Genomic DNA, 17,162 nt, shown 5'->3' with positions numbered 1-17,162 from the left:
TTTTATTCATGTAAATAAAATAGATTATTTCCAATATTCATAGGATCATTAAATAACTAAAATTTTGTATTTTAAAATTTAGCTAAAATTTCTAAGAATTAAAAAAATAAAATAAAATAATTACAATATGAATATAACAAACCCAAGTTAACGAAATCGAAATCATATAAACGGATGAATTACCAAAATACCCCCATCGAGACAAATTAGGATTTTATACCTTTCTTCTTCGCATTTCATTAATATTCTTTCATTGATTATTAGAAACTAGTATCGTACAATCGTTGTCTGATTTTACTGTGTTGAATAAATATAATTGTCTGTCATACCGCTAATTTGTTTGTAAGTTAGAACAACGGCATAGTTGTTATTATATTGTCAGAAAAGTGCGATTGCGACACTTAACATAGGTTATATTTAGAGCGGTAAATAATTTGATTAAATAATTAAAAAACTTTGAATGGTAATTAAAATAAAACCCATTGGGACAGACACAAAAACCTCCGCCTGCAATTGAAATCAAAGCTCACACTTTCTTCCTCTTCTTCTTCTTCTTCTTCTTCTTCCATGGCTCCTCCTCTCTCTTCTATTTCCCGCTCCTTTTCTTCCCCAATTACAAACCCTAATCTCAATTTCACACACAGATACACTCTTCCATTACGCACCCAAACTCTACGTTTCACTTCAAATTCTTCGTCTTCATCGTCGACTCCACAGCCGCCACCGCCGGATCCCATTCCCGAGAAGAAGTCATTCGCTGTAGCCACTGGGGACCTCTTATTGGGGCTGGCGGCGAGGTTGATTAGTCGTTCCTCCAAAAAAAGTTCGAATGGGGTTGCTATGTTCGAGAATCGCAGTGGAACGAAGAGCGAGTACGAGGAGAGAATTGGAGCGGTGGTTGAGGATGAGATTCAGCCTGATGTAGTGTGGGAGCAGCGGATTAAGGATGTTAAGGCCGAGCGAGAGCGGCGAGTCGTTACCAGTCCAGGGTTTAGCTTCTCTGCCGCTGGTTTGCTGTTTCCATATCATCTTGGAGTTGCGAAATTTCTCATTGAGCATAACTATATCAAGGTTCTTCTGATCCTTTTTACATTTCTTCTTAACGTGTTCGAGAATTTTGGTTGTGATTCCCTTTGTATCTCTGTTGATGGGTTTTGTTGAACTCTGAATTGATGATATGCTTCAATTGGAAGCAATTAGTCTTCTGGAAGAGTAGGGATTTATAAAAATTCATTGTTTTTTATATATATGCTGTGGAATATGAATCTTCTCCGGCTCCGGCTCTCTTAGCGTATAAGAAAATATTTACCAGCATAAACATGTAGCTAAAGATTTCCGTTACTTAACTAATCCTGGATGCTTAAGTTTAGCAGTATGAATGTTCTACATTTGAAGTTTATTGATTGCAATTTTCTAGTTGGAAATGCAACTAGAAAGGTTTGTTTTTATAAGTACTTTGAATGTATTGCCATTCAGATGTCACTGGATTATAGATGTCCATTTAACAGCGAAACAATAGAGAAGGGTGCGGACAAATGTTTCTCTCCGTTAGCTAAATGAGGCTAGGGACGGGGATTATATTTTCCGTCCCTGTTCTCAGCCTTTATATACATCAAAACTAATACACAAATCTAACCAATTATATATTTATATTATATTATACATACATATTTCTTGCTTCCATTTAAGTTGAGTTAGTATGTTTATTTTTTAAAAGTATTTTAGACTTGTATTATTAAAATTTGAATTTTTAGAAATTAGATTGGTAGGACATTATAGGGATATATTAAGATGTTTAACGTTTTTTTAGAAATTAATATTGAAAAATTGAAAATTACCCATTAAACCGTTTATTTAAAGGAATAATTTTAGAAAAATTATAATAGTAACGGGAAAAAATTCCTCACGGGAACCCGGTCCCTGTAAATTTCTCAAGGGAAATCTCCATGAAAATAAATGGTGAATTTCACGAAAATGTGGATGAAAATAGGCGGCGGGGAAGGCTTCTTTGTCCCCGCCTCACCCGTGGACATCTCTAATTGTTATAGAATGTTTTAGACTTTTAGTTAAAGCTTGAAGTTAGGAGAGAAAATGTCTCAGGAGGGTTTGCTACTGTATTGTGATGCACATATTTATCTTGCTCTTTCGATGACTGATGACCCTAAAAAGTGTCTGCCCTTTTTGTCCCCTCCTTCATTGTTGCATTGTCATCATTATCATAAATTTTTTCACTTAACTATCTTTTAATCCTTTTCTTATCTTCTTGTGGTACTGAAGTGTTTGTAATTATATAGGAAACGACTCCATTAGCTGGAGCTTCAGCTGGTGCCATTGTCTGTGCCGTTATTGCCTCTGGAGCCAGTATGAAGGAAGCTTTAGAAGCTACTAAACTTCTGGCCGAAGACTGCAGGAGTAGAGGGACTGCATTTCGCCTTGGGGTATATCTCTGGTGAAGTAGGCCATTTCATTCATTTTCTTTATTGTTTGTGGTAAAATCTTGAGTGGAAAGACCTATCGCTTGAATTTCATTTAGAAGAACTCCATTTCTTTTTTATTCCTGATATTTGTATATCGTGTATCGTAAGTTTCAATTAAAATTCTGTATATCGTGTATCGTAAGTTTCAATTTATCCTCTTTCTCTAGGATCATTGTGAAATGGGAGATTTGCAATTCTTTCTTAACTCATCTACTGGTTTGAATTTTAATGTTTTCTCATTTAAATCCTCAGGCTGTACTCAGGGAAGTTCTTGAAAAGTTTCTTCCAGATGATGTACATATTAGGTGCAATGGAAGGGTCCGTGGTATGCATCCCTATTCGTTCTCTTTGGTCTCCAAACAAAATCACTAGAAGAAAGGGGAAAATGTTATATTACTGACATCGATCATCTTGATTATTGCAATCTGAGTATACTTTTGGTGGCTTTGATCTAATATATTTTTGTACATGTTATGTATTAAAATGAGACGATAAATGCATAGGATTGCCCTAAATAATACTAGGTGCTTGGTTGGTTCATCGGCAAGCTCATTTATTTTTATATATCTCTTATGTTCCAGTTGCTGTTACTCAAGTTTTTTGGAGGCCCAGAGGCTTGTTGGTGGATCAGTTTGATTCAAAAGATGATCTCATCAATGCAGTTTTCACTTCTTCCTTTATTCCAGGGTGGGTATTTTAGTTTCACATCCTCTTGAATGTTCTTACTTTTCCTAGTTGGGTAAATGACCCTGAGCTGAAATAACGCTTTTGTGTAGATACCTAGCGCCAAGACCCGTCACCGTCTTTCGGAATAGACTATGCATTGATGGTGGTCTAACATTGTTCATGCCACCTACTTCTGCCTCTCAAACGGTATTTAATTGATAAATTTCTCAATGGTTTTTCATATTTCAGTCACCCTGAAATTTTTCTTTTGGACGGTGTCACAGGTGTGTGTATGTGCTTTCCCCGCTACCCGATTGGGCTTTGAAGGGATTGGGATCAGTCCAGACTGCAACCCTGAAAACAGAGCTGGGCCAAGAGAGGTAAATGAGTTCGACAAAGCTCGTCCAACAAGTAGATACATTGTTGTTTTCTTTTTGTAGTTTGATCAAAGTCTTGCATGTTCTGCATCATATCAGCTTTTCAACTGGGCTCTTGAACCAGCAGAAGATTACATTCTAGACCGTCTCTTTGACCTCGGATATCAAGATGCAGTTGTTTGGGCCAAGGATAATCCTGTTGAAAAGCTGGTGGAAGACGAAAGGCTCGGTTGAGGACGCGATTGTAACTAGCTGAAGCATAAAATTATGATGGCGAATCAATCTAAATGGAAGATGTTGCAGGCTTGGTGGTAAGTGCATGCCTTGAACCCAAAACTTTTTGGATTGCATCTGATCTTACTGCCTCAAAATGGTTAGATACACATATATGAATCCCTTTAACAGAATAGAACAAAAGCCTTCATTCATGAATGTGAAGATAAAAATAATTATACAGGTAGATATCAAAAGTTCTGAGTTTATGATGGCCAAGTACACATTCTCAGGATTTACATGTGCATTTTGCTGCTATTTTACTACATTCTCAGTACAAGAACAACATTCTTGTATTTTGTTTTCTTCATACAGTACATATACATATATATATCATTTCTTTTTCTTTGAACATCTTTCCATCTGAATTGGAAATAAATTGGTTGCATTAGTTGATTGTTTTTTCCTTTCCTTTTTCCCTTTTGTTATCTCCATGTTGGTTGGCTTTGTTTTTGTACAGCTCTCTAAATTTTCTTTCATTTCAATCAAAGCCGTTTTCTTCATTTAAGAAAAGGTATATTGGTTCAGTTTGATTAGTCGATCCATAGGCAATAGAGTCGATCTGTCGATAGGTACAAACAAATATTAATTGGATTACCGGGGTTTGAATCCAGATGTAGCTTCCAGTACCATATTTATAATTTCATATTTTGGGAGAGAAAGAAAAGGCAGAACTTGATTATTCTTCCTGGCTTACACGTTTTGAGAGCTCATCAAACTCATCAAAACTCTGTAGACATTCAATACCCCTTCCATAGATGTGGCCGCATTTCTCGCAAAAATACAGGTCACCAAAACACATAATTAAACATCTTCTAATCTCAGAACAACAAGAACACAAGCACACTTTCCAACATTAGAAAAGAAACAAAGCCTTAATTTAGAACTAATTATATAGGAATCAGCTTATTAATTATAAAAGTTTCTTGCGAGCTTTAATGGCGATCTTCATGCCAGCCCTGCAGTGACCAGGGTAGCTGCAGATGAAATAGTTGTATCCTTCGACAAGCCTGATTCTGTCTTTTCCTGTTTGGTAAACCTTTGCGTCTCTTGTTTTTAGGCACCAATTGTAAGCCACTCTGTTCTTCAACGCCACCACGTTGTGTGCCATTGCTGGATAGTTGAATACTGCAATGCATTTTTGTGAGAATGGATTCAATAAAAGTGATTTTTAGATATTGTTTCTTTGGGGCTTCCCTTTCGAGCTTCTCCTAAGGCTTTTAAAATGGGTTTGTTATGGAGAGGTTTCCACATCCTTATAAAGTATTTCGTTCTCTTCCCCAACCATTAAGAGATTTCACATAAAGAAATTGCTTTTTTTGGACATATGTAAATTTTGTGTAGGCAAGTATGTAAACGATGAACTTACCAAGAACGTCGCCAGCACGGAAAGTCTTTCCCTTAGTCCAGTTAGTAACATTAAAGGTCCATCCTTTGGAACCTCCAACAAAGTAATACTTAGCCTGAGCCATCTCACAGTGGATGAAGAACAGGCAAAGCAACAAAGTGATAGCCATTGCACTGCCTCTTCCCTCCGCCATTGTTTTCTAAACTTTTGAGTGTTTAGTGCTAAGGGAGCTTTAGAATGGGAAAGAAGATGAGATGAAAGGGAAGAGATTGCCCCTTTTTATACTCAAATTTTTTGAAAGCTTTTATTTTTAATTATAAATTATTGAAAAAATTATGTTTTTTTTTTTTTTTTTTTTTTAAAGCTCAGATGGACTTTCACTCCATCCCCATGTGGGTGATTTATTATGATTTGTATTAAAAATTAATTTTTTAAAACGAGGCAAGTTTGAGTTGAAGCCCAAACTCACCTGGTCGACCTCACGAAGGATACACACCCTATGTGCCCCCACTCGTGCTATCGTATTGCAACTCAATCTAGTCTCCTTTTAACCTATTTCAAAAAGAAATCAGTGAAACCGCCAAAAAGTCATATAAATACCCTTCTTTAGCTTGGAGAAGGTAAGTCCTCATTTCATTAAAAGGAATCTTGCTAGCTTAAACATTAGAGCGTGTATGACAAGCACCAGACTATATGCGCAAGTCATGTTCTTTCCTTTGAGGATCACTAAACGCACAAGGCACGGGAAGGAATATTGATTACATTCCTACTTATTATTAAACAAATAATTACTTAGATCCACACATTAAGGAGTTTTAAATTATAATTTCATACTTAAAATTTGTTTAATGGAGGATAGACTAATTTCCTAAATTCTTCTATATAAAAAAAATGTATTGATTTCTTAGTATATGACAATAGTACATTGAATAGTCCAAGAAGGTTTATAAATAGAAAAAAGATTGAGTTTCGAGATCCTTAGTACTTCCCCTCGGGTCGATGCTACTACTCAACCCTAAGCTGGCTCAAAGAAGAGCGGGAAACTTCTTCTTTCTGGTTATTCCATTATATATTATTTCTTTAGTTAACTATTATTAAAAATAACGTTTCTACTCATATGTGTTTTTTTCTTTTAACTAGTTTAATTTTTTGAAATTTCTATCCAAAATTAAAAATTTTTGTTTTGAGAAGTTTAATTAATTTAATTAAATCACAAATTTCAAAAAAAGTCAAACAAAAATTGTTGCCTTAGGAATTGGCCCATTGACTTTAATACACCTTAGCACGCTGTGTCTAGTCTGATGGTCAACCTAGGAAATGTTTAAAATTGTTCTTTTTTTTTTAAGAAAATAAATATGTAAAATAGTTGACTTAAAAACCGTCCGATATATCATAATATGTTCATTTTGTCAAATTATTACATTAATTGTTTAAAATAAAAATTAAAAATTAAACTTTAAATTAATAATAATTCATAAGTTCGAACCAATTGGAGTGAGATTTTAAAGACAACATAGGGTGACATCAATTATAGAATTGGTGGACTCGATTTCACTTGATGGGTTAATATTTTAGATCATTCTAAATACCTTTATTTGATTAATGGGTTGTTTTCTCAAGTCGTCAACAAAAAGAAGTTCGTAGCTTTACTACTGGAACGTCTTAGGGGCTAGGTTGGATGTTTTCTGTTGCTCGAGATGTTTTGTATAATTGTTTGTTAAGCAAACATGTATTACATAAAAATCGTGATAATTATTCCAAAATAAGTAAAAAAAAAAAAAAAAATAGAGCAAGATTAGAAGATGAACTCCAAAAGAAAAATTCGGAGTAATTGTGTAAATTCAACGACCAAAAAGATATTGTAACCGGGTCAAATTTATTCCATAACACCGTCACACGTGTATAACAACATATAGTCGTGAATAAAAAGACATAAAATTGGACTAAGACATGAAACAAAAAGACATGAAGAGAGTGTAATTATTATTGATTGATGATGTTAATTAGGAAGTTGAAATTTGAGATTAAACCCTTTTGAATGATCAATCAGCTGAAATGGAAAGCTTCATGCCCATTTGGCAGTGCCCTGGGAGGCTGCAGATCAAGTAGTTCATGCCTTTCAAAAGCTTGATTTGATCCTTTCCTGAACGATGAACTGTGGCTCCTATGGGGTTAACCAAGCACCAATTGTAGCCCACTTTGTCCACCACCACCACATTGTGCACTGATGGGGTGTAGTTGAATGCTGCATTAAACATGCAACATAATGCGTTAACAATATTCTCGAGATTCAACAGGTTAAGACATATATCATAAACTAATAAGTCAGACGTGTTTGTTATTAAAGATGTCTATTTAATTTATTCTTCTGGGAACCCGTCTCGAACAGGGTAGGGGAGGAGGAAAAGAATTCACGTGGAAACTTTATTCCCGTAAATCTCCTCACCCCACCTTGTGAATATCGTCCAAAACCATGCAAGATTCAAAAAATTCATGAAGAACAAGAGTAATACCAAGAACATCGCCAGGTTTGAAGGTCTTTCCATTTGGCCAAGAGGAGACATTAAAGGTCCATCCAAGGTCATCTCCGACAGTGTGAAAGGCGGCGCTGCCCACCTCTGGTTGCTGCAGCAACAACAACACCACCAAGCACAACATCACTGTGCCCATTGCTCTAATTCCCTCACCCATTAATCCCTTTCCAACACAGACACAAAGAGCTCGATGAGTTCGATGAGTTCGAGAATAATAAGGTTGTCTTTTTATAGCTCAATAGTTTGAAAATTGATGGGACAAAAAAAGCTTCAAATTTGGTAAATTTACACTCAAATGACATTCCTTTCACACTTTTTGTTGTTATTTTTTACTCATAATTAACAAATTAAGAGTTGGTGATTTTGACAATATGATCCATTTGATTTGAATTTGGTTACATGAATGTTCTAAAATGAAATTGACTCAACAACCCACCTTTCATATAACAATTTTTTCAATAACTAACCACCAAAATCTGCCAAACCCACAATCTCCTTGTTGTTGAATGTTTGAAGAAACCCGAGACTAGATTTAGCCATTTTTTATTCTAACGAGTATCATAAGTCGTTGACATTTGAGTCAAAAAGGGTTATGTATGAATGAACGAATATCACATCGGAACGAGACTGATTATGAGAATATGAAATTATTATTCAGAAAAGCTTAAAATAATTGATAGTTACGGCTTATATCAACATCATTCATGTTTCTTTGTTATGGTTCAAGCATAAGGACTCTGAAGGTAACCGTACTTACTTGAAGTCAGTCTAAAATTTTTTCTTATGAGTGAGAACAAAACGTGGTATAAAACATATTTATTGGTCTTTTGAAGTTATGACCCGGCTCTCGTTAAGTGTGTCTTTGATACCATTGACAACATCGTTACATGTAATCTTGCTTATATCTTAGCTTTTCAATGATGCACGCTCTTCTTGATGTGTTAGATGATGAACGATAGCCGAGCCATTTCTTTACCGAAAGTTAGAGGCAAAAAGAAGATCAAAAAGAGAGAAAAGAGGCTGAATGTGGAGTAATTTGTAATGATATATCTATGACCCTTTTACAAGTGGGGTGTTGGGGATGATGATCTAATGGACCATCAATGCCACAAACTTGCTTTTATTATAAAATTACGGGTTGTAATTATGATCGAGATCGATTTTTGAACGTGGGTTTGTTCGGTTTTCACTTTTTCGTTAACTCGAGTCTTCAAGGCAAATACATTGCAGTGACCTCGAGCAATACACTTTTTCAATCATAAGTTATGTTATAATAATAGATTGTGAGATCCTACATCGATTGGAGATAATAACAAACTTACGAGACACTGTCCCAAAAGAGGTAGATTTTGAGATCCCAAATCGGTTGGGAAGGAGAACGAAACATTTTTTATAAGAGTGTAAAAACCTCTCCCTAATATATAGGTTTTAAAAACTTTGAGGAAAACTCGAAATAAAAAGTTAAAACAGAACAATATGTCTATAAGCGTGGATTTAGGCTATTGCACGGTGAGAGAACGAAGATCGAACCGACTAGATGTAATATTTAATTTTATTAACAGTAGATTTGAGCCGTTATAGGGTGAAAAGATCGAAGATCGAACCATTAAGTAAATTTATTGGAAGTAGAAAACAAACACTCATATTGTTTAAACGATTATTCAAGCAGCGTTAACGGCGATCTTCATTCCACTTTGGCAGTGGCCTGGGAGACTGCAAATGAAGTAGTTTTGTCCCTTCACAAGCTTGATCTGATCCTTTCCTGTTCCAAAAACTTTGGAGCCCCTTGGAGCCACGCACCCACTGTACCCCGCTCTGCTCACAGCCACCACATTGTGTGCCGCAGGGCTGTAGTTGAACACTGCATAAAACTTAACATTAGACAACAAGTACGTGTCAATTATTAGGGAGTTAAGCTAAGCGAGCTTACCAAAGGTATCCCCGGCACGAAAGCGCTTCCCCTTAGGCCAGGACGCGACATTAAAGCTCCAGCCTTGAGCACCGCCGACAGTGTAAACAGCTGCACGAGCCATCGCTGAGAATTGGAGCACCAACAAGCACACTATCAATGCACCCACCACTGCACTGCCTCTTCCCTGAGCCATTGGTTCGAATTTCTAAGCTAAAGGGCTCAAAATAGAGGTGGTGATGGTGAGGAAATGGATGAGAAGGGGAGGCTTTTATAAATGGGGAGTTGGGTTAACTTTATGTTATAAAATCATGATGAAGACGAAAAAAATGAACGTGGGTTTGGTACGTTTTCATTTCCATATTGATTTTTAACTACTTAGGTCCCCTCTCATTATTTCGCGTAACAGACATGGGATCTTACAATCCACTCGTTTTGAAAGCCAGCAACTTGCTCACACACTGCTAGTTGTTTGTCTCCACTGTTTACTGTTGTTTGCTTTGACCCGTAATATATTGATGTGATTCATCCGTCCATCTAGTCTTTTCAGCCCTCTATTTTTTTTAATATATTTAAATGTAATGAAAAATTAGACTAAAATATACTCCGACACCGAAAATAATGTAGTTTCCACTGCTAGGAATTTGTCCAAATTCATATGGGTTGTATTCGTAGCCCAAATTCTTGAAAAAAAATACAACGTAAATAAATTGTATGTAAATACTAAATCTCAAAAAATGTAGGTAAATTGTTTATAGTAAGAGTGTACATTCGACCCGACAACCCGACAACTCGGACCAACTCAACCCGAACTATAAGGGTTGTGTTGGGTTGGATTAGCATTTTGGGTAGGGTTGAGTTCATTTTTTTTTAAACACAAATTGAATCGGTTCAATTTTGGGTTCGTGAGCAAAACCTTCGAGTTGACCCGAGTCAAATTTAAATATATAAAATATATTAAAAATCTTTTTTTATAATGGATTTGGAAGGTACTTTGTACCGCTAATAAACTCACGCTTCTTTAATATATATATATTTATGTTCATTGTTATATACAATATCTTTAAACTAATTATTTTTATTGTTTATTTTGAAGAAAGGCATTATTTAGCAATTAATTGTTTTTATTGTTTATTTAATTTCATGATATATCCTTATATTTTTTCCTATTTTAACCAATTTTCAAGAAATGCCCGATGTTTTTAGTTTTATGACAATATTGAACCATGTTAATATGTTAGGTATTTATCAGTTTAGTTTTATGACAATGTTGAACTATGTTAAATTTTTTTTTTTTTTTTTGTGAATAATTATGAATTTTGTGAACTTCTAATATATTTTATCTAACATTATATAATATTTTAGGTATTTAGCGGTTTATTCTTATGACAATGTTGAACTATGTTAATATGTTACAATTTTCGCTCATTGTTTTTTTATGAATAATTATGGATTGATTTGTGTTTGTTCGTGAACTTCTAATATATTTTATCTAACATTGTATCCGACTCATTATAAATTGTGGATAAATAAAACTTTAAAAAAAAAAATTGACAACCCAACCCGAAAATAGAGAGTTGGGTTGGGTCATAAAAAGTTTCGGGTTGGGTTGGGTTATCGATCCAACCAACCCGTAAAAAAAAATCGTTAAACCCAACCCAACCCGGACCAACCTGGACCATGTACGCCGATATTATTTATTTTCAATAAATAAATAAATATCTAATTATATAAATCAATATTACACATGAATAAGGAAATAATAAAATTAGTTTCTTCTATATTATAAAACTAAATTATGTTATATTTTATAACTAATTTTATTTATATATATTATAGATTTTATGTTCTATATGCTATATTATAAAATAAATATATAATTTTATTTTTAATCGCTTTGTTAAAAATAATAATTTTAGATAAAATAATCTTTTAGTCAGTTATTTTTTAAATTAATCTGGATTTAAATTCTTAAAAATATAATTTTTAAAAATTTTAAATAAAAGAAATATTGCCCAATAAAAAAAACCCTTAAATATTAACGGCAAGATTTTTTTGTGTTATTTAAATATCGAACTATTTCATCGATTTTGTTAATTAATTACATCCAAACTATTTTCATCTTTCTCTCGCTACATTCAATGGATCCTAAATTCTTGACTTACAACGGCGTCGTGCTTCGAAGGTCTGACGTACGCAGTTTAGAAGATTGTAACTATTTGAACGATGCCATCATCGATTTCTATTTTGCCTACTTGTTCGAGTCATATCAATCAGACGACATACTGTTAGTACCGACGAGTATCTCTTTTTTGTTGGGCAACGCTCCTGACTGGGATACTTTCATAGCCACGGTGGAATCTCTGAACTTTCATGAAAAGAAACTCATCTTCTTCACTGTCAACGACAACTCCAATTTCTCCTCTTCTGGCGGGTCTCATTGGAGTTTACTTGTGTACTGCAGAAAGCGAAATTTATTCATGCATTACGATAGCCTTCACATGATGAATAATGAATCTGCATTTGCCATTTACGAATCTGTTAATAGTTATATCAGTTATGATTCAGCTGAGTTCATGGAATGCCGAGCGCCTCGACAAAGGAACGGATATGATTGTGGATTGTATGTGATGGAAATTGCAAGAGTGATTTATGAGCGCTATTTCAACTTTGATCAATTTCAAAATGAGGATGAAATTTGTGGGTCGTTTAACGTCGTCCAAAGGGTGAATTGTAAACATGTTGAGTCCAATATGCGGTCTGAAATGTTGCAGCTTATTCTAGGATTGAATCAATAAACATATATTTTTTTTGTCTGAAATGATGCAGCTTATTCTACGATTGAATCAATAAAGATATTTTTTTTCAATTACAGTAATTTTGTTTATTATTGTATTTAAATATACTAATTTTTTTTTAATAAATTTCAATACATATTTTTTTAAATAAAAAATTGCTAAAAATATAATTCAAAATCTATAATTATTGTTAGAAAATACCAAAAAAATTGAAATATCCCAATTTAAAATATATAAAATTGGTTAGAAATATAATGATGTACAATTTGCAAATATAATTCAAAATTTTTATAATTTAAAATACTATATTTATTAATATAATAATACAAAAAAATATAGATATAATTTTAATATGAAGCAAATAATGCAAATTCATGAAAGATTTTGTTCAAGAACATAAAATTCATGCGACAAGATAATCTCCATTATAATCTTCTAAAACTAAATTTTTTAATCTTGATTATAATTTTATCTTGATTAATTCCTAATTGATTTATGAACAGATGAACAGAGCATAAATATCACTCTTGCATCGTTGAAGCGTCGTTCTAAAAAGAATCTCCGGAACATAGCGGTGATTGACAAATTCTTACAGGGTTTCTCTGGTTTGCCGCTATCTTTCACAATCAACCTCGAAATTGAAGTTTGCTATTTTCTCCCTTTGACTTATTATCATAAACCCTTGATTGTTCATCTTCAATTCTGTCAATTTTTTTATCAAAACTACAGGATTCTCTATGTTCTTCGTGTAGATGGCTTCGACCCTTTTGAGTAAAACCCTTTTGGTTAATCGATTCATTCATTCTTTCTCCTCTCCGTCTGGCAACACCCAGATTTTTACTTCCGTTTTCTGTGTAAGTCAAGTTGTTTGTTTATTTTGAATTTTTTCTATTTGGGGTTTTGTATTTGCTCTTATTATTATTATTATTGTTCTTGTACTGTAGAAGAAATTGTTTCAGTTTCAAGCTAACTCAACCAATGTAGCATATAATCCCACTCGGCGATTCTCTTCTTTCATGGCTTCCTCTGTATCCACGCATAGAGCTCAATTTTCGTCGAAATCCTTCACCACTGATGATCCTGTTGTTTCCCCTGACTGGCTCCATTCTAATCTCAAACAGCCTGACTTGAAGGTCCGCTCGTGTTGGTTTTAACTTCAATTATGCTAATTGTAGTGCATTAGTTTTGATTTAGTTCTTTATAGATTTGTGATATTTCCTTGATTTTTATCCAGTTTTGCACATTCGGTTTGTATAGTTTAATATGTATGTTAGTCGAGTATTTAAAGTATTTGACATTATTAGAAATATGGGTATGGGAATTTGAACTTCGAACCTCGAGGGAAGAATTACATGTTGATTATTGTTGAGCTATGCTTACTTTAACAGTTTACCTCGACTATTCACCGTTTTCGTTATTTATATGCGCTTAAAACCTGCAATATCTATGCTTCTGTCTGTTCCCAATACTTGGATGTTTTCGGAATTGGGTTTGTTTGCTTATGTTTTTCTAAGAATGTTCTTGTTCATTGCTTATTAATATGATCTTGATCTTGATTAGACAAATTGTGAGTTGTAAGTTTGGTAGCTTTGTGTTTTGTATTTCTGAAACTGTTCTACCTTTTAAACTGCTCGATTTTCAGGTTTTAGATGCATCTTGGTACATGCCAGATGAACAGAGGAACCCTATTCAGGAATACCAGGTAGTTAATTAGGTTAATGTTTTGTGAACTACATTTTATATTATGTGGTGAAGTTTCAGTAGTGTGGTTATGATTGTTACAGGTGGCTCACATCCCTGGTGCTCTTTTCTTCGATGTAGATGGAGTATCTGATCGAACTTCGAAGGTGAAACGATCTCCTTTCGTTTTTTACCCTTCAATATATCGTCGTTATATTTCGTCGTCTTGTTTCAGTTGCCACATATGTTGCCATCAGAGGAAGCTTTTGCTGCTGTGGTCTCTGCTCTTGGCATTGACAACAAAGATGGTGTGGTTGTTTATGATGGCAAAGGACTTTTTAGTGCGGCTCGTGTCTGGTGGTAAGATGCAGAAATAAACAATTAACTTTGAAGAGATTATGTGTAACAGCTCAGGCCCACTGTGCGGTGTGCCAGCGAGAACGCTGGGCCCCCCAAGGGGGGTGGATTGTGAGATCCCACATTGGTTGGAGAGGGGAGCGAAGCATTCCTTTTAAGGGTGTGGAAACCTCTCCCTAGTAGACGCGTCTTAAAACCTTGAGGGGAAGCCCAAAAGGAAAAGTCCAAAGAAGACAATATCTGCTAGCGGTGGGCTGTTTATGATATTATGTTTATGATATTGTATGTGAATTGAAGAAATAAATTTTGGTACTTGAAAATAGGATGTTCAGAGTATTTGGGCACGACAGAATTTGGGTGCTAGATGGAGGATTGCCGAAATGGCGTACGTTAGGATATGATGTTGAATCCAGTGCATCTGGTGATGCTATTTTGAAAGCTACTGCTGCAAGTGAGGCAATAGAGAGAATTTATCAGGGGCTAGCTGTAAGTTCGTAATTTCATATGTTTTGTCCTATATTATATCTCTGAATCTTCGAGTTACTAGCCAAAATGGCATGCATTTTATTCTCGTTTTCAATTTTTTCTGGTATTGTTATTTTTCCACTTGTAACATCGTTGTGCATAGGTTTCACGGTGCTCGGTTTGTTTTCTCAGGTCGGGCCAATTACATTTCAGACCAAGTTTCAGCCACATCTGGTCTGGGACCTCGAGAAGGTCAGGGTATTCATTACAAAGCTGTTAGTGTATTAGTGTTTAAGGATTCTTAATCATTGAAATTCGAGTAGATGTATGAACTTGTCGTTCATAGGGGCATATATTAAGACTCTTTTGACAAAGGCAGTTTATATTTACATTGCTGATTATTGGTATCTGTTTGGCCCTGCAAAGGTACTCGATTTTAAAATTATCATAGCGTTCGATTTCCAGCTGGGCAAGTTTTTAAGGATCTTTGAGTGCTAGTATGCATATAAATAGTCGAATGTAGTGCGAGTGTGTGCAAATAATCAATATAACTGTGTCGTAGAGGCATTTTAGATGGGAACGAGCCTTTATATGTTATTTTCTCGATTACGTGTTCCAGATTCAAGAGAATATTGCAGGAAGAACTCACCAACACATAGATGCTCGTTCAAAGGGCAGGTACTGTAGATTTGGTAAAATATTTGCTTTTGAATTAGGAATATTTCCTTTATGTCCTTGAATTAAGTTTTCATTTCTTTTGCAGATTTGATGGGACTGTCCCAGAACCTCGGAAAGGAATCAGAAGTGGCCATGTTCCTGGCAGCAAGTGTATTCCTTTTGCCCAGGTTTGTATCAATATTAGCTCATTATGTTTGTAGTTTATGGTTAGAATTTGAAACAGTTTTCATTTCGAACCGACTCTTTTTTCCTGGAGTTCAGATTTGGTTGTTCATATCGAAAATTTCAATCTGGTCCAAGTGTTTCATAGTATTAGTGGCACACTACCCTTCATTGGTCTGTTTGAATTCTGATTTTTTCGAGATCGTATATTCATAAGCTTCTATTTCTTATAACTGACGAAATATGATTCTGTGAAGTATCTAGCTGGAAATGAATAGATGTGTTTTTAAGGGTATAGCGGGTACTACCATTAGGACCGTTCGTGTGATTAACATTTATTTAAGGGAAGAGCGGGTACTACCATTAGGACATTTCGTGTGATTATCATTTATTTAAGGGTATAGCAGGTACTACCAAAGACAAAAATGTAATGCCACCAAACCAATTGATATTTTCAGATGCTGGATAGTTCGCAGTCACTTTTACCCGCAGATCAGCTCAAGAAACGATTCGAACAAGAAGGTAAGAAACGATGAATGAAAAGGCGTTCTTCAAGGGTATCGGGGTCCCAAAACTGTTTAATATATGTGGATCCATGTTTTTTCAGGCATCTCTTTGGATAGCCCTGTTGTAACTTCTTGTGGCACTGGTGTTACTGCCTGCATTCTTGCATTGGTAAGTCCCTTGCTATTCACAATCTAAATGTTTGAACGATTTAAGAGGCTTTTAGTAGTGAAAATTTGTGAATTTCAGGGCCTCCATCGACTTGGGAAACAAGATGTTGCAGTTTATGATGGATCTTGGAGTGAATGGGGAGCTCATTCCGACACACCTGTTGACACTGCTGCTTCATAAATGGTGCAGCATCCCTTCCTTCTCTTTACAAGTATTCTCCTTGTAAATGTTTAGTAGAGTTTTTGTTTCTTTGAAAAGAAAGTTACCTGAGAAGAACTTCATTTACATTGGTGCTCTCTCCTCTAAAGTTGATTAGTGGAAATAAATTCATGTTCTATTGGCTGTTTTTTTTAATGGAAACAGCACTTGTACAACCTTATTCACTGATGTAGGTTGAAGAAAACCTCGTACCATTATAACACTTCCATTTGTTAGTTAGTTCTCGAGTTGTCGACTCTAGTCTAGACTTTCCCATCTAAGAATGTTTTTGGAAAGCCTTTGGTGTTCTCTGCATAATTCTTCGACTTGTAAAGGACGTTAAAAGTGAGCTAGACTACGATCTGATTCAAAGAAGAGGATAAAAAGGTTTAGAGGAAGATAACGAACGAGAGACGAGATAAATGAAAGGGAGGTGAGAGTAAGAGAGAATTACATAGCAAAAATTTGAACTATTGTGAGATCTCATATCGATCGGTTATAGAGGAAAACAAAGTATTCCTTGTAAGGGTGGATCGGTTAGAGATGAGAACGAAACATTCCTTAT

At 34.9% G+C, this 17,162-nt stretch overlaps 6 protein-coding genes across 7 annotated transcripts; 3 read left to right on the top strand and 3 right to left on the bottom strand.

Annotated features, from left to right (window-relative positions):
* The first annotated feature begins 522 nt into the window (after positions 1-522).
* LOC111480503 (patatin-like phospholipase domain-containing protein 4) lies at positions 523-4,147 on the top strand. Its single transcript, XM_023125583.1, has 7 exons — positions 523-1,071; positions 2,295-2,438; positions 2,730-2,802; positions 3,059-3,164; positions 3,254-3,350; positions 3,428-3,523; positions 3,620-4,147. Exons 1-7 carry the CDS (start codon positions 568-570, stop codon positions 3,752-3,754), a joined length of 1,155 nt encoding a protein of 384 aa, XP_022981351.1. The 5' UTR covers positions 523-567; the 3' UTR covers positions 3,755-4,147.
* Positions 4,148-4,452: 305 nt separating this feature from the next.
* On the bottom strand, positions 4,453-5,392 carry LOC111481985 (basic blue protein-like). Its single transcript, XM_023127615.1, has 2 exons — positions 5,163-5,392; positions 4,453-4,921 (listed from the first exon to the last, which is right to left on the bottom strand). Exons 1-2 carry the CDS (start codon positions 5,332-5,334, stop codon positions 4,707-4,709), a joined length of 387 nt encoding a protein of 128 aa, XP_022983383.1. The 5' UTR covers positions 5,335-5,392; the 3' UTR covers positions 4,453-4,706.
* A 1,606-nt stretch (positions 5,393-6,998) lies between these two features.
* On the bottom strand, positions 6,999-7,862 carry LOC111482006 (basic blue protein-like). Its single transcript, XM_023127633.1, has 2 exons — positions 7,655-7,862; positions 6,999-7,386 (listed from the first exon to the last, which is right to left on the bottom strand). Exons 1-2 carry the CDS (start codon positions 7,830-7,832, stop codon positions 7,184-7,186), a joined length of 381 nt encoding a protein of 126 aa, XP_022983401.1. The 5' UTR covers positions 7,833-7,862; the 3' UTR covers positions 6,999-7,183.
* A 1,347-nt stretch (positions 7,863-9,209) lies between these two features.
* LOC111482017 (basic blue protein-like) lies at positions 9,210-9,845 on the bottom strand. Its single transcript, XM_023127641.1, has 2 exons — positions 9,606-9,845; positions 9,210-9,536 (listed from the first exon to the last, which is right to left on the bottom strand). Exons 1-2 carry the CDS (start codon positions 9,778-9,780, stop codon positions 9,337-9,339), a joined length of 375 nt encoding a protein of 124 aa, XP_022983409.1. The 5' UTR covers positions 9,781-9,845; the 3' UTR covers positions 9,210-9,336.
* A 1,880-nt stretch (positions 9,846-11,725) lies between these two features.
* LOC111485989 (NEDD8-specific protease 1-like) lies at positions 11,726-12,382 on the top strand. Its single transcript, XM_023132977.1, has one exon. It carries the CDS (start codon positions 11,726-11,728, stop codon positions 12,380-12,382), a length of 657 nt encoding a protein of 218 aa, XP_022988745.1.
* A 499-nt stretch (positions 12,383-12,881) lies between these two features.
* Positions 12,882-16,745, top strand: LOC111480542 (thiosulfate/3-mercaptopyruvate sulfurtransferase 1, mitochondrial-like). 2 transcript variants are annotated; one of them, XM_023125656.1, is made up of 13 exons: positions 12,882-13,025; positions 13,135-13,236; positions 13,330-13,515; positions 14,025-14,084; positions 14,167-14,229; positions 14,298-14,422; positions 14,743-14,905; positions 15,077-15,136; positions 15,504-15,562; positions 15,648-15,729; positions 16,183-16,246; positions 16,332-16,399; positions 16,478-16,745. In XM_023125656.1, the coding sequence occupies exons 2-13, from the start codon at positions 13,135-13,137 to the stop codon at positions 16,577-16,579; spliced, it is 1,134 nt and encodes a 377-aa protein (XP_022981424.1). In that variant the 5' UTR covers positions 12,882-13,025; the 3' UTR covers positions 16,580-16,745. The 2 variants fall into 2 exon arrangements, with proteins under 2 accessions (XP_022981424.1, XP_022981415.1); XM_023125647.1 differs by having other exon boundaries at positions 13,327-13,515.
* The last annotated feature ends 417 nt before the right edge of the window (positions 16,746-17,162 follow it).

The sequence above is a fragment of the Cucurbita maxima genome, unplaced genomic scaffold (genome assembly GCF_002738345.1).
Source record: "Cucurbita maxima cultivar Rimu unplaced genomic scaffold, Cmax_1.0 Cma_Scf00001, whole genome shotgun sequence".
Classification (NCBI taxonomy): domain Eukaryota; kingdom Viridiplantae; phylum Streptophyta; class Magnoliopsida; order Cucurbitales; family Cucurbitaceae; genus Cucurbita; species Cucurbita maxima.
The sequence above is the reverse complement of the archived record's forward strand: the minus strand, read 5'-3'. Positions and strand labels throughout refer to the sequence as shown.